Source organism: Equus caballus, chromosome 1 (assembly GCF_041296265.1).
Source record: "Equus caballus isolate H_3958 breed thoroughbred chromosome 1, TB-T2T, whole genome shotgun sequence".
NCBI classification, from domain to species: Eukaryota; Metazoa; Chordata; class Mammalia; order Perissodactyla; family Equidae; genus Equus; species Equus caballus.
This window is the reverse complement of record NC_091684.1, coordinates 139,809,242-139,825,691: the sequence shown is the minus strand read 5'-3', so window position 1 is coordinate 139,825,691 and position 16,450 is coordinate 139,809,242. Positions and strand designations below refer to the sequence as shown.

General features: G+C 36.5%; 1 protein-coding gene across 19 annotated transcripts in view; it reads right to left on the bottom strand.

Annotated features, from left to right (window-relative positions):
* Window positions 1–2,316: 2,316 nt before the first annotated feature.
* DENND4A (DENN domain containing 4A) overlaps window positions 2,317–16,450 on the bottom strand; it is a 109,513-nt gene continuing 95,379 nt past the window's right edge. For 12 of the 19 annotated variants that reach the window (XM_023655064.2, XM_023655095.2, XM_023655118.2 and 9 more), the window contains 10 exons: window positions 15,278–15,372; window positions 13,812–13,987; window positions 13,569–13,715; window positions 11,847–12,045; window positions 11,356–11,610; window positions 9,741–9,858; window positions 9,595–9,621; window positions 8,967–9,129; window positions 8,733–8,797; window positions 2,317–4,843 (listed from right to left, as the gene is read on the bottom strand). In XM_023655064.2, coding sequence (XP_023510832.1) covers window positions 4,707–4,843; window positions 8,733–8,797; window positions 8,967–9,129; window positions 9,595–9,621; window positions 9,741–9,858; window positions 11,356–11,610; window positions 11,847–12,045; window positions 13,569–13,715; window positions 13,812–13,987; window positions 15,278–15,372 — 1,382 coding nt within the window. In that variant the 3' untranslated portion in view covers window positions 2,317–4,706. The remainder of the gene's footprint in view (window positions 4,844–8,732; window positions 8,798–8,966; window positions 9,130–9,594; window positions 9,622–9,740; window positions 9,859–11,355; window positions 11,611–11,846; window positions 12,046–13,568; window positions 13,716–13,811; window positions 13,988–15,277; window positions 15,373–16,450) is intronic. The other 7 variants (XM_023655106.2, XM_023655111.2, XM_023655127.2 and 4 more) reach the window with 1 other exon arrangement.

Genomic DNA, 16,450 nt, shown 5'->3' with positions numbered 1-16,450 from the left:
AATGATGAAGTGCTGGACAGCCATTTAATGATTAAAATCAACTCTGGGGCTGGCCCTGTGGCCGAGTGGTTAAGTTCGTGCTCTGCTGCAGGCAGCCCAGTGTTTCGTTGGTTCGAATCCTGGGTGCGGACATGGGACTGCTCATCAAACCACGTCGAGGCAGTGTCCCACATGCCACAACTAGAAGGACCCACAACGAAGAATATACAACTATGTACTGGGGGGCTTTGGGGAGAAAAAGGAAAAAATAAAATCTTTAAAATCAACTCTAATGATCTAACATCCTTTTCCTGATCAGTTTGCTGAATTTCTGGCATTTCTCTTGGCCTAGAAAGGAAGTTCCAATCATTTCACACTATGACAGAAAGGGTCAAGTACATATAATGAAAGCTGAGTCTTGATGGATGAGTAGGAATTCACTGGGTGGGGGAGAAAGAGGAGACTTCACAGAGATGGAATGATCAATTTGTTATGCTTGGAAATTAAAATTTTTGTCATACATTTACAAATCTACTATAATTTATTAAAATTATACTGTCTTAGAGGGAAAGTACCATGTTAAAATGTCAAGAGATGGTCCTCTCATTTGATAGCCAAAATGATCTGTATAGTTACATGGGACAAATTCTAGGTCATGTGTCCAGCCCAGAAAGTCTGAACTGTCCCCCATGGGTATCTGAATTGGAAGACAGCGGCTGGCATAGATTCCTTCTCCTTCATCCCCCATGAGGTTGCATTTCCTGATGGCCCTGGTAACAGGTTTGGGCCAAATTTCTAAAAGTGTGAAACTCTTCCTAATTTAATGGGTTAAGATGTTATATAGTACCAGAAGAAAAGGATGCATTCCGAATTTTTGAAAATTGGTATATGTTTAAATGGTTACTATCCATTTTGAACATTATATTGTACTCTCTTCAATAGATCTGAAAATGTTTTTATCAAATTATAGGCTTGGTCTTTCATATATTGTCTATATCATAATTATAATTTATTTAAAGATTGAGTACCAAAAGGGACAGGAATTGGAATTTAATATTTAGGGCACAGGCTGGTAGATAGATCTGAAGAACTGGATGGCCTTATGTGCCAAAGAATACCCTTGGTTCTGACTTCTTTTTTGTGGAAGGGTCCCCCTGCAGGTGCAGCTTGCAATGTGTTTTGGAACTGGCTGCTATGAAAGGTGCAAAGAGAGGGTTCATGATCAGGGCTGTCCATCCCTGGGGGGTTACTAGAGCTGGGCAGGACACCCTGGCCTAAGGTGCTTATACAACCAAAGGCACGCTTCTGGTCTTCAGGCTCTTCACTGTGATGAGTAGGCAAAATCTGGAGAATTTCATTTACAGAAAATTCCATCAGTTGCTCCAGTGGTTTTATCACACTACTATGTTCGAAAAGAAAATCTTTAAATACAGAAAGAGGGAGCCATCTAAATGAACAGCAACTGCGGAAAGGCTGCAGTAACTTTATCAGAAGAGTCTGTTACCATCTCAGAGAATAAGTATATGCACACAGAATTTTTGAATCAGAGACAGAAATTCCTATATTAGTCTGTGCACTGCTAATTTTGTAAACAAAAATAATTGAGGCAGCAAGTGTACTTACTTTGAGGCCAGAGGAAGAGGGCAGTATGAAGGGATAAGAAGAAGATACCAGGTACTGAGGATATTAAGGTAAACTGGTATGCAGCTGCTAGACGATCAATTCTGAAATAAAACTTAGTCTTGTATCCAAACAGGAAGGGCAGAGCATGCTAACTCTAGCGCGAAGGTGGGCCAAGAGCCCTCTCAAAGAGGCAAGCCTACTCTTTCCCTTCCTGCTCTGACATAAAGTGCCTAATAGCAGCTTTCAAGTTCTAGTGGGAGAAATAAAAATAAAGCTGAGCCATTGCACATTACCATACAGATGGGTATTTTCTTACCATATACTTACAAAGTATTTAGAAATAAAACATAACTTCTATATACAGCAGGTTAACACTTGCTAGTTGCACTAAAATATCATAATAATTACCAGCATAAAGTAAAATAAGTATTTATCACCGAAAATGCTGAACCAATATTTTCAAGGGCCATTTCTCTATATACGAAAATGGCAAGACATATTACAAAACCTTATAATAAAATAAGCCGGTGGCTTTAGTGTTTTAAAGCAACCTCCCTCCCCCAATCAGAAAAAACAAAAAAGACAAAAATCAGAATACGAACAGGCTGCATAATTCCCTATCTGACAATAGGAGGAGAAAGTTGAATATCGAAATATATAAAATACAAATGTGTGACATTCAAAACACAATGGGAGGAAGTAGTAAACAAGTGATACGAGGACACAGCATGGTTTATTTTCAACTATTAAATGTATGAACAAAACTAAGAGTAAGAAAATAAGAGACAGATAAATAGTAAAAGGCTATGTCTCTCCAACACAATTGGCCATGACTCTCCAAAACGTACGGTCAACAGAGAGAAAACTGAAGAAAAGTTTGTATAGAGTTAAAAGATGATCTATATTTTAATTTTCTTTTGAGCAGGGTTTACCACTTTCATGTTTTGGGTTTTATTTCTAAAGACTAAATTTGTGCAAATAATATTCCCTGGGGATTAAAAGTACGGGAAGCAAAACCCAACCAAAAGCAGAAACAAAACTTGGTGTTGGGGGAGAAGATGAACATAACATTCACTTTTTCAAATGAGTTTGAACCATAAAGAATGGGCTTTACCTCACTTTGGTCAGATATTTGAAATCAATAAACTGTTATTCTTGCATATTGTTTGTGTTAAAAAAAAAAGGTAAACAATAGTGAAAGCTGTTCTTATCAGGGAAAAAAACCAAACAATAACAAAAAACCAGAATAGAAGCCCAGAATCCTGTTTGGAGGGATGGTTGTCACCAATGCCAAAAGCCTCACTTATCAAATGCTTCTCTCATTTGACAACTTTTGAATGATTCACAGAATGTTAAGACAATTAGAGCATGAAGCTTGGATCTGAATAGTAAAGAAGGATGAAGTCGGAGTGGTATTTACAAAGGAGAGGCAGACATATGTGCATAGCACCAGAGTTTTCCAGTAAGAAAGTTCAGCCCCAAACTAAACTAAAATTTTACATTTTTAAACTTTCCCCATTATTTCCCAGAGTAGAAAGCTGTGAAACGTTTCAGCTTAGTGCTAGTCACTAATGGTGTGAATTCAAAAGGTGGTCTTTCTGCAGCGGAACTGACTGTGTCTCAGGACTTCGAGCGAGCTCCAGTCCAAGTGTCCTGGACCCCACTGGCTCTGTGCACTTAATTTGCGACAATCTATTGTTTTCTTCTTTGAAAGTGGCTAGAGAATTCCTTCACAAACAACGTGTGCAAACATACACACACACATACTGAAAATCTACAAATAATTCTAACAGCCAAACGATACTTTTTATAAGAAATTACCCAAAGAAAGTGATATTAGAAATAACGGGACAAAAAATATTTTTTAGAGTCTATTTAATATCCGTGGTGCTTAAACATTCAATTTATTGTCTGACTTCTGGATATTTCTGGATTTTAGATTCCATAAACTTCAGATTCTGAAGGCTTATTGAAAAAGCAAGCTCCTCAATATGGGAAATTCTACCTGGCTGTATTTTTAGAGAGTTAATATTTTTCTACTTTTGAAAAAATATTTTGAATATTTATATATATAATATTAACAGAATACTCCCCAGTAGGTCATATTCCAGATAAATATAGTACAATTTGCATCATACCCAATATTTTAGATATTAAAATAAGGGTAAAATTTGGAACAGAGTAAACTGTTTGACATACTTCCCAATACAAGTGTGCATGTAGAATATTAAAATTTAAATTGCTATTTGGCTTTGTAAGCTCTTTGCCCTGTGTACCGTACGTATTTATGACCAACAGAGAACATTTGGGATCATGGCATGTTGAGCCTGATTTTGCAGAAGCAGACCTGGACCCTCTCTGGTTCTCCCTCCACAAGGCTCAGCGAGGCAGTGTGAGCGGTGCACTCTGCCAGGACTCGCTGCCGTCAGGCTCGGGAGCGCGGACATGCAGTCCTAGGACAACACTGACACTGGCACTGACATGTGAATCATTCTCCCAAGTAATAAAAAAAATAGAGAGAGATATACACATAGAGATCTGCAGCTGTACTATTACTTCAAAGAGCAGCAGACAAGGAAAATAAGCACTTAATTGCTTGCTTCATAAGTTTAAGTTCATTTTAAGTTTGCTATATTAAGTTTAAAAATTAAAAAAATATCAACTTACTATAAACAATTTAAAATATGTATAATACAACTTCATGGTCAAAACATTTGAACAGTCTATGAAAACAGGAGATGCTTTGATCTCATATTTGTTTACGTTCCATACATGATTTTTCAATCTGTCTCTTCCAAGAGAAACCATAAAACAGTTGTCTTATTTTATGAGAGCTTATTTTGTTTAGGGATTTCCTCATTTCAAAAATATTTAATTACTTGTTACAGGAGAAGAAAAGAAAAAGAAAACAAATGGGAAACAAAGGGGTTCTCTCCCCTGTTGTCACTATTCTCTTCTTAAAACCTTCTGTACATAAACTAGCTGGGCTTTCTGAACCATTTACAAATGCACTTTCAAAAATCGAAGAAAAAAGTTTAGAATCTACAAGCGTTATTTTATACACTGACTATACAATACATATTCAAAGTATACACACACACATCTTAAAGATAAGGTTCTCCAAAGGTTTTCCGACATTCCATCACCCCCGTACTTGGTGGTCTATCACAGTTGTGTGTACTCTTGACTTGACTAGGGGTGAGACGATCGTATGCCATCTTGTATTCTTTATCAAATGCATCTGCGAAAATTCACAAATAAATAAAGGCATAAAGAAATTTATATTTGATGTTAACAATAATCAAGTTTTGGTAAGACTACAGAACTGCAAAATTAGAGGCCAAGAAGGAATTCCTAGGTTACTTCTGCCAACTAAAGGACCACAATTTCAGAGCTGGAAAGGAGACCTTATAATCCATGGCATGCTAGAGTTAGATTACACAGATCAGTGAAATTTCAAGTTTTAAGATGCCAACTTTTAAAAATACTTTTTCTCCCAAATTTTTAAGTTGTGGTGAAATATATGTAACTAAAATTTACCATCTTAACCATTTTTAACTATACAGTTCAGTGGTATTACATACATTCATGTTGTCAGCCATCACCACCATCCACCTCCATAACTCTTTTCATCTTGTAAAACTGAAACTGTATACCAATTAAACAGTAACTCCCCATTCTTCCCTCCTCCCAGCCTCTGGCAACTACCATTCTACTTCAGTCTCTGTGACTCTGACCACTCCAAGTACCTTATAAGTGGAATCATACAGTTATTTGTCTTTTTGTGACTGGCTTATTTCACTTAACATAATGTCCTCATGGTTCATCTGTGTTGTAGCCTATGTCAGAATTTCCTTCCTTTTTAAGGCTGAATAATATTTCATTGTACATATATACCACATTTTTCTTTTTCACTCATCCTTCATTGGACACTTGGGTTGCTTCCATGTTTTAGATATTGTGAATGATGCCGCTATGAACATGGGCATACAAATACCTCTTCAAGGCCCTGCTGTCAGTTCTTTTGGGTATATACCCAGAAGTGGGATTGCTGGATCATACGGAGATTCTATTTTTAATTTTTTTTTTTAAGATTTTATTTTTCCTTTTTCTCCCAATGCTCCCGGGTACATAGTTGTGTATTTCTAGTTGTGGGTCCTTCTAGTTGTGGCATGTGGGATGCCCCCTCAGCACGGCCTGACGAGCGGTGCCATGTCCGCGCCCAGGATCTGAACTGGGGAAACCCTGGGCCGCCGAAGCGGAGTGCGTGAACTTAACCACTCGGCCATAGGGCTGGCCTCTATTTTTAATTTTTGAGGGAACTGCCATACTGTTTCCACAGCAGCTGTACCATTTTACATTCCCACTAACAGTGCACAAGCGTTCTAATTTCTCCATATCCTTGCCAACACTTGTTATTTTCCGGGTTTTTTTGATAGTTACCATCCTAATAGTGTGAGGTGGTATCCCATTGTAGTTCTGATTTGCATTTCCCTAATAATTAGTGATGTTGAGCATCTTCCATGTGCTTATTGGCCATTTGCATATCTTCTTTGGAAAAATGTCTGTTCAAGTCCTTTACCCATTTTGAATTGGCTTCATTTTTTGTTGTTGAGTTTTAGGAGTTCTCTATATATTCTGGATATGAATCTCTTATCAGATATATGATTTGTAAATATTTTCTCCCATTCTGTGGGTTGCTGTTGATATCACCTTTTGATGCACAAAAATTTATAATTTTTATTAAGTTCAATTTGTTTTTTTTCTCTGTTGTCTGAGCCTTTACTGTCATATCCAAGAAAACACGGCCAAATCTGATGTCATATAGCTTTTGTCCCATGTTTTCTTCTTAGAGTTTTAGGTCTCACACTTAGGTCTTCAATCTGTTTTGTTTTTTTTGAGGAAGATTAGCCCTGAGCTAACATCCACTGCCAACCCTCCTCTTTTTGCTGAGGAAGATTGGCCCTGAGCTAACTTCCATGACCATCTTCCTCTACTTTATATGTGGGATGCCTGCCACAGCATGGCTTGCCAAGCAGGGTGTAGGTCTGCGCCTGGGATCTGAACTGGTGATCCTTGGGCCGCCGAAGCAGAGCGCACAAACGTAACTGCTACCCCACTGGGCTGGCCCCTTTGTTGTCTTTTTTGGTTCTCAATTCTTCCATACTGCCTTCTTTTGAGTTACCTAGATATTACTTCTCTAGATTAATAGATTAAATAGATTTTTAGATCTATTTAATAGATTAGATTAATAGATTAAACTAGATTTTAATTCTTTTACCACATATTTTTGATTCCTGGCTATTCTCACATGATTATTTTTCCAGTTGAACATTAGAATCATTTGTCAAGTTTCTTATTTTTAATAGTCTCCAGTGTTTCACAACCATGAAGCTAAAAAAACAAATACTGACAACATTCTGCTCAAAGCCTCCTGCTTGCAATTAGAACCCATCTATTCTTTTCCTCTTTTCAATGGAAAGGGCAGCTCAAGACACTCATAAATATTTGTTTACAAACAAAATTATAGGTTAAACACAGTTACATTTCCTTTAGCCTTCTCCAACAAATATTCTTTAATTCTAAATAAGTTTTACTTTTTTACTGGAAATTTTCCAAACTTTTCCAACTTTGTTTCAACTAGGTAATCAATGATTTAACATGACTTTTGACTACAATGTTCTCTGGTTATATTTCTCTGGGTCATACTTTGTTTTTCAAAGATATTAAACATTGATCTCTATCGGGCTTAGATTTATAGTTAAATTTTTAAAGGCCATTTTAGTGAAAGGCCAATTTCCCACTGCTATGTTCTAAATGAGAAGAGTTATTTTCTTTCTAACTAAATTAGTCTCTTTGTCCTTTAAGTGTTGGTTTCCATCTAATAATTCCATTCTGTAAGATGCTTGCCATTTCACCCATACATATCTTCACTGCCAAATTCTACAATCTCTCTCTGGCATCAAGGCTGACAATTCCCAGCAGCACAGTCACCTTCGGTCAGATGGCACCTGATAACCCCTTGAGATACCCAGTAAGGCTGCTCTTAGCCCTCTGCTTCACTCACTAACTCCTGCTCTCTCTCCCATCCCTCAGTGAACTTGTTGGGAAGCCAGTACCACAGGGAAAGCCCTTGTTCTCTACGCATGCTCCATGTGGTCTGATTGAGCAACCTGTAATAGTGCATTAGGTTTATTATACATCATCATCATTTTGACTCTGATGACACTAATAAATGGCTATGGGAAATGTCACAGGCACTTTAAAAGTCAACTGAAGTGTTGACTAGTGCTAAAGAACTGGATATGTTTCTGTTAAGACAGTACACAATCATCTAAAAGAAGTAGGGCCTATTACATATTCTCTTATTAACTGGTGAGTGGGCTTAAGTAGGGCACCCAAGTCAGAAGCCACTCAAGTCAGATGAATTATATGTATCAATTATCATTTTTCCAACCTATTCACATTATAAATTCTCAGAATGCCCAAATGATGCTTGAGTCTCTCAATGCCTGACAGCCACCAATTTCCTTCTTTTTGTCCACTAGGGGTTATTTCTGCCCTTTCTTAGGAATGGGAAGTGGAAACTTAAAGGCGGCCAAGCACAATAACTGGGAGAAGACGATCAACCGAAAAAGTCTGGGACCTCCTAAAATACATAATTAGCTAACTTACATCTTCTCTGCAATAGCTTAATGTAATCAGTGATATGACACAATAGTTAAAAGCGTGGGACTGGAAATTAAGACTGCTTGGTTTAAATATGGCTCTATTATTCACTGTGAAAGTCCAGTTTAAGATCTTAGATCCTCAGTCACTTCAGTAACAACATGAAAATGATATTACATATCTCATAGGGCTTTTGGGAGAATTATTTGACGTAATACATGCAAAGTACTTGCTACACTAAGCCCTCAAAAAACATTAGCTTTTATTACTTATCATTATTATTATTAACATGACCAAAGTATCAAAGTATCTTTTACATTATATCAAAAAAATCAAAGAAACAATTCTTCTAATATATTAATATAATTTAATATTAATAATAGAGACTACCAATATAAAAACATTTTGAAAACTATACCATGATACATAAACATTACATGTTATATATTATGATGAATTACCTATGTCAATGTTTTCTCTTCCCAGTGCCACAAGTGAGAGAAAGAGTATTTCTCTATATAAACTCCTAGGGGAGAAAAGGAGTGGAGAAAATATTATTATTCATAGAGCCTACATAAAAAGTCTCTATAAAAATCTTTATGCTAATATAAGCATAAGATAGTCTAACGAATTACTAAGCAAACAATATTAATCTGCTTCCAGGAACAACATATTCATTTAAGAAAATGACGTACCTCTGTCTTTTAAAATGAGGACATTTATTCAGTGTCTCTAAAATCTGACTCATTGGTCCATAGACATCATTCATTTTAATGCTTTTTACCATATTTTTCAATAGTTCTTGGTTAAATGAATTATCACCCTTTTGCAATAAATGGACCATTGGATACTTTTGGGCTGTAAAAGAACAAAAGAGCAGATAAAGGAAAATGTTCTACGTAGATAGGAGAATGTAATTAAGCAGCAATCGACAGTATTAAAGAAGTTACAAAGCACTAAAGATAAATTAAAGGCAATAGATAAAGGAATAGAAATCTAAGAATGAAGGAAAAAAAGGAAAAAAATAAGACAAATAATGATAAAAAATAGGCCTAAAGCTTTTTGTAGCCAGAACAGACAATAACTAAAAACACAGTTTTCCTTAATACAGCCCCTGGAGGAAATTCTAAATCAGCAGCCTGGGATGGAAATAAACAAAAAATGAGTAAAAAGAAGAAACTGGGACAAGCAATGTGCTGAAAGCCGAACTCCACAAAACAAAACCCCTCCAGCACATACACAGCACCCCTCAAAAACACAAAAACAAAAGACAACCTTGACCTCCATATAAGGTAGCACTAAAAATTCAAACTTAACACTCACTCTCAAACAAAAGAGTACGATTTTGACCTGTAAGACAAAAATCGGTATAGTAAAATAAAAGTCAGTTATATATTAGTTTAGGCTGGTTAAAGCAAGTAGAGATTACACCCCTATGAATGAAGTCAGCATTCTACGATAGCACTTACTGTGGGCATTCCAGAGGATGTACAAGGGCTGACCCGGATCCTGATGTAATTTCATATTGTCCCATAACATTTGTATTAAAACATATTTACTATCTTCAGACATACAGTGGCGGGGAATCTGTATTGAAGAATAAACAAATATTTATTAATGATCCTTACACAATAACGTTTTGTAAATATTTTATAAAGATCTTTAGAAATATTTTTTAGAAGGTATGGGTACAAGAGAGAAAAGAGAGGGGCCGGCCCCATGGCCTAGTGGTTAAGTTTGGCGCACACTGCTTAGCGGCCCATGTTCAGTTCCTGGGCGTGGACCTACACTACTTGTCAGTGGCCATGCTGTGGTGGTGACCTGCATACAGAATAGAGGAAGACTGGCACAGGCAGTCAAGCAGAGAGAGGAAGATTGGCAACAGATGTTAGCTGAGGGTGGATCTTCCTCAAAAAAAAGAAAAAAGAAAAGAGAAGAGAAAATGACTGTTTGTATGCATTTTATTTATTTACTTACTTTTATAATTATTTTTATTGTTCTATAATTTTTTTGTGTGAGGAAGATTGGCCCTGAGCTAATATCTGTTGCCAATCTTCCTCTTTTTGTTGAGAAAGATTGTCACCAAGCTAACATCTGTGCCAATCTTCTTCTATTTTGTATGTGGGATGCCACCACAGCATGGCTTGATGAGCACTGTGTAGGTATGTGCCTGGGGTCCAAACTGGTGAACCCCAGGCTGCCAAAACAGAGTGCACAAACTTAACTACTATGCCACAGGGCTGGCCCCTGTATGCATTTTATATCTACTGAGCAGATGGGCTGAGTTGAGCAGCTAATGATCTCTAAAAAGCAGATATAACAAAGTGCTGAGATCAGTGAGGAAGGTACCATGAAGGGCTAATCTTGACCAGCTTATGGTTGAGCGGCTGCAGCAAGATGGACCCAGGAGCCCCATTCTACATCAGTCGAAGACCCCAGCCCAGATAACTGACTGAGTTAACCTCCTGGTCACCCACTCATCACAGACTGAAAGAGCACATGTACAATCACAGAAATGAAGTATGAGAAGGGACAAGACAAAGTTCCTGAATTTAGAGACTCTGGAATTTAGTGGTGGTGATAACACATGAAAAAGTAAAAACAGTTTATAGAACAACATATCAAAAATACAAGTGAACACACAACAAACTAATTACCTAAAAGGTTAAGCAAGAATTCAGAGTAAAGGAATGAAGAGAATGGTAGCACATGACTGCAATATGAATTAAGATCTCCTCCTAAAAGAGTGTTGGGCTTGTTTCTAAAGCAGGTATGAGACGAGTGGGGCCAACTCACAAACTCTTCTCATAAGTCATTCACGGTTTATTCTTGAGGTTATAACAAAAATTTAAGACCATTTTGTGTAAATTTTACAAGAAGCCTAAAAAACATGACTTTGTCTTACTGCTAGATTGTAAGAAGAAAAATTATTTGTAAACGCAACTAAAACAATTTTATTGACCCAATGATTCAGATGGTTATTAAAAATACTTAGCATAAAAATTACTTTTCTGTCATTAGGAATATGAAAACATTACAATGGTGACAGAAGCATTGCCTTTTAGTTAATTTTTACTCTCATACCTTTGAATATTTGTTACAATGCTCAGAAGAAAGAATCAATCCAGGTAAGTTACTGGGCAAGTCAAGACGTCTAAAATACCACACTAGGTTCCAAAAAACAATTGGATGATGGTCCACAAAATCTGCCACTGTTATTGCATGATCGCCTTCATTCTCCAATAAGCTTTCAAGTTCCTTCCACACCACCAAAGGACTGAGATACGGAACAGTGACGGGATCTGGACTTGGGAGGTGCCATTCCAATCCTAAAGCATCCTGTTGAATAAATAAAAACATAAATGACAAATACAAATCGATGATACTAAATCATTTTTTAGAAATTCCTGTCAATGATTTCCATATAATAGAAAGGTACCATAATTGTATCATGGGACAAGAGACTCTTCTTGACAATAATAAAATTGAAGCTAATAATGCTGTGTAGGACAAGGGGAACAAAATCATAGGTAAGTTATCAAAGTCCAAATTTAAAAAAACACCAAAATACATACTGTAGCTCCTTGTAAAGTTGCTGGCAGGCTGCCTGTAGGAATAAGCTTCTGCCCTCCAGTGTCTTCTTTATCCAAGGGGCCATAAGTACTGACGCTCCTGGCCATTGGAAATACTGGACATTTTGACACAGCTGTTTTTGATCTATCAGCAGGGATCTGAATACTTCGGGCACATGAATTTTCCAGCAGTTTAGATTTGCTTGAGCATTAAAAAAGAAAAAGCGTATCATTGTCTAGATTTAATTTCTAGAAAGACCATGTTCTTCTCTTTAGAATCAAAGCTGGGCATAGCAAAGTAAATCAAAGGAAAGATATTACTCAGGCTTCAGCCAGGAATCAGGATATATTTTTAAGCAGTCTAGTCACATTTTCCTTTTTATCCAGTGAACTTTAAATATTCAAGAGTCAGTCATTTATTCAAAACATTTAGGGGGCCGGCCCGGTGGCACAGTGTTAAGTTCGCACATTCCACTTTGGCGGCCCAGGGTTCGCCGGTTCGCACCACTTGGCAAGCCATGCTGTGGCAGGTGTTCCACATATAAAGTAGAGGAAGATGGACATGGACGTGAGCTCAGGGCCAGTCTTCCTCAGCAAAAAGAGGAGGACTGGTGGCAGATGTTAGCTTAGGGCTAATCTTCCTCAAAATAAATAAATAGAAAAAAAACCCCAAACAACATTTAGTAGACAACTTTTATACAGCAGAAATCACACTAGGCGCAGAGAATACAAGGCAGAGAAAACGGGCACCCTATTCCTTCAGTAGTCACAAGCTAGTAGGAGACAGCAAAAGAAAGGGCTCCAACAGACCTATGACGACAGAAGGTGCACACACAGATAAGCAGTCAGGATTAAACCAGTCACGTTCGCCTGCCAGTACTATACAGGCATTTTCTTCTGCATGTGCAGTTAGCAATATGGTGTCATCTGCCCAGCTATATACGATGTATTTGGCACTTCTCCAAAACGGATTCGATTTCTGCATTTGCCCTAAGCATAGATTTACTTATATAAGGCTAACTGTATAAATTTTTTATTTTATTTTATTTTTTTTATTTTTGTAAAGATTTTATTTTTTTCCTTTTTCTCCCCAAAGCCCCTCTGGTACATAGTTGTATATTCTTCATTGTGGGTCCTTCTAGTTGTGGTATGTGGGACGCTGCCTCAGCGTGGTTTGATGAGCAGTGCCATGTCCGCGCCCAGGATTTGAACCAACGAAACACTGGGCCGTCTGCAGCGGAGCGCGTGAACTTAACCACTCGGCCACGGGGCCAGCCCCAGCTAACTGTATAAATTTAATTTTATAGTTCCTCTATCTGCTCCAAATGTTTTCTTAGATTATTAAATATTTCTAAGTAGAAAACTAAATATAACAAGGCAGAAGTAAATTAGTACTGACTTAATTCCTGAAAAGATAGGGGTAAGAGAAAGATGTTCACTATAAACTTCTAGTGTTCTACAGAATTTTTACCTTTAAAATACTATTAAACATTATATGAATTATACAGCTTAAACTCTGGGGATTCATAAAACATAAACTATAACTGTTTAAACATTGAGGTTATTAGAGAATTTTAATATTGTTCTAATTAGAAGTAAGAATTTAAGGTTATGAATCTATTATACGTAGAAATTTAAACCTTAAAATGGTCACCTTACTTTTCTGTCATTGTCTGAAACGTGTGTAACAGTCATTAAAATATAGTTCCATAAAACCATAATTACCTATGTAGATCAAAATTCCCTGGAACGGAGATAACAGACTTGTCAAGACCAGAGGCTGATGTTGAGATACAAGACTGTCTTGTCTGACTTGAAAAGGAAGACGGAAAATGCATATTTTCTGCAGATGGGCTTGACTTCAAAAAGTATCTGTAATGTGAGTCAAAGAAACTTTTTGAGAAAAGAAATATTCTAGGAAACATGATCCTTAAACATGAAGGGGAAAAAAAAAGCATAAATCATTACTTTCCGGGTCGTCTTAAATCTCTTATTTCAATATTCAAAAAGGGCAAGAAAAGATTGCCACAAAACGGGCATGTGGTATTGAGATTTGAGTCATCTGCTGTCCAGCCAGCCATGATTTCCTCATCATGGACAAGGCAGTCACAAGTTCTACACCGAGAGCAACTTGAGATGAGAACCTATGGGAGAAAACATTGTTTATAAAGTATGCCTGTTAGTGCACATTATCAATTAAAAAACTTTTCAATTCATAAATCCATTGGAAAACTAAAACTCAGAAGGATTCAGAAGTTATAAACAGAAGAATGGATTACATTCAGTGCATTATATAATATACTCATCTTTAACTATTTCAGCTAAACCTACTCCAAAATTTTTGTCTGAAAGAAAAAGCTGCATTTAAGGGAGCATTTTTATATTATAATTACTATAAAATCTGCCATGGTTTTATTAATGGAAAAGCATTAATTTTTTAATACCCAAAATAGGTATCTGTAATTACATATTATAGATCAGTGCTACTCAAAGTGTGGTCACCAGACAAGTGCTGGTCCACAAACTCTTATTGGTTTGTGATGAGATGAAGAAAGAAATGGAGAAGAGGAGTTAGAAACTTTTAATGCAACTTGTCATTGCTGCAACATCTAAGAGTGTATTCAATGTATCACAAGCGTATCAGCCATGACAGTTTGGAAATTAAAACAACAACAAAAGCCCCTGGTCCGTCACTACAGACAGCTTAAGAAGCATTGCTATAGACAGGTGTCAATGCTGTCGTTATGTTAATAAAATAGAGAAATTTTTGAAGCCATAAGAAACTTTGTAAATTGCAACATCAGTGCTCATCATTTATTTTCCAGCTGTATGCAAATTTATTTTCCAAATTTATGCAAATTAGCATGAAATACCAACAACACTCACAAATGTATTTGCAAGCAATTTTACCAAAAAATTAGGTAAATTTTTTAAAATGTAAAAGTATAACATTTTAATTTTAAGAAAATGGGATATAGCAGCCTATCTAGCAGATATGTACATCAAACTGACACAAAGAATGAAAAACATCATGGAAAAAGTTGATAGCAATGCCAAAACTCTCCTGTACCCTCATCAAAAAAGGTCCTTGCATAGCCAAATTGGTTGTGTTTAAGATGTAAAATGAAAATTCCAAGAGAACTTACATATAAGAAAGCATAAATATTGAAAATGAAAATGCTTTTGTATTATGATAAATCTCAAAGGAAGTATCAAATTGTTCTAAACAGATATAAATTAGTATGACTTCAATAATCTGAAATACTAGATATCCTAAAACTGGATTTTAAGTTTATTCAGGTACAATATATATTCTGAAATTTTCAGTTGCTATATATTCAACTTTTTATTATTCTACTCATGACGATCAATACAAAAGAAATATAAATTTTATGAAGTAGTACATGAAGGTGCTCTTTTGATTAAAATCATACCTCCATTGCATAGTTCTGGAAGATATTTGTATTACTCGTGTTGTAGGAAGATGCCACTTCTGATTTCCCAGGTAAGGCGAACTTTGACAGGGATCCTGTTCATTAATAAAAAACAAAGAGCAAAACCATTAAAATTAACGAGAAAGGATATGAGAATCTTTCGCTCTCATAAATTCTTTGATAAAATGTCAAAGTGTTCTATTCAAAATACTAAAGGTAATTTAAAAACAAACAAATAATGAAAAAATGTTTCTCAATGCATGCATTTTTGTTTTGAGTACACACCTAGGAAATGTGCTCTCATTCTACTGATCCCCGCCTGCTAGGTGTGCTCACGCATTACTCATTTATTAAGCACTTTGTAACATGCAGGCTAGAAGGCATTCCAGCTGTTTGTAATTACTATTTTGCTGTTTCTACTTTTCCATGCTTAAAATGCAAGAAAATGTTTAGTCCTAAGGTCTAAAAAGTATAAAATTAATTTTATTTCAAATCATGACAAAATTTACTGGCAATTCCCCACCTTATAAGGATCTTTTAAGACCTGGTACAGTAATCTTGCTCTTAAACTCTAGGGAAGAGTCTCCAAGAACATTCTTCAGAGAAATGGGATATTGGTAGTGATCAAAACAACAACAGCAAAAAGTAAGGGGAGTTCTGTGATCAAATCTATAGTTGACAGTGACTGTATCTTGTTAGTAAAACTGGAGGTAATCTCTATCTTCTCTATACAGTTTTTTCCCACTAGTTACTCAATTTTATGAATGAACATTGGTATTTTTATAAATACAAAGGTGAACAAAAAGTAATAGTATAAACTACGAGAAACAGAGAATAGGAAAACATGTTCACCGCCACTATGGGAATGCATTCAGCATAATCCAGATTAATGAGCTGATTGCTTCAGCAAACAAGTGACAAGGGAACAAAAAGGTAGCTCCAGAGCTACCACTGGCTCTCGGCCCTGCTGCACAGAGATGAAGAGTGGCAGGGAGAGAACTGAGCCTCACATCCTCCTTGAAGACGCTGAGAGCTGGTGGGAACCACAGGTCTGTCCTTGATGGTTCCCCAGTAACCTTCTGTTATCCCTCTCTGCTAAAGCTAGGTCAAAACTGCTTTCTAATACCTTCTATTAGCCTTGACTAATTCAGTCATATGTGGGCAGCCTACCTT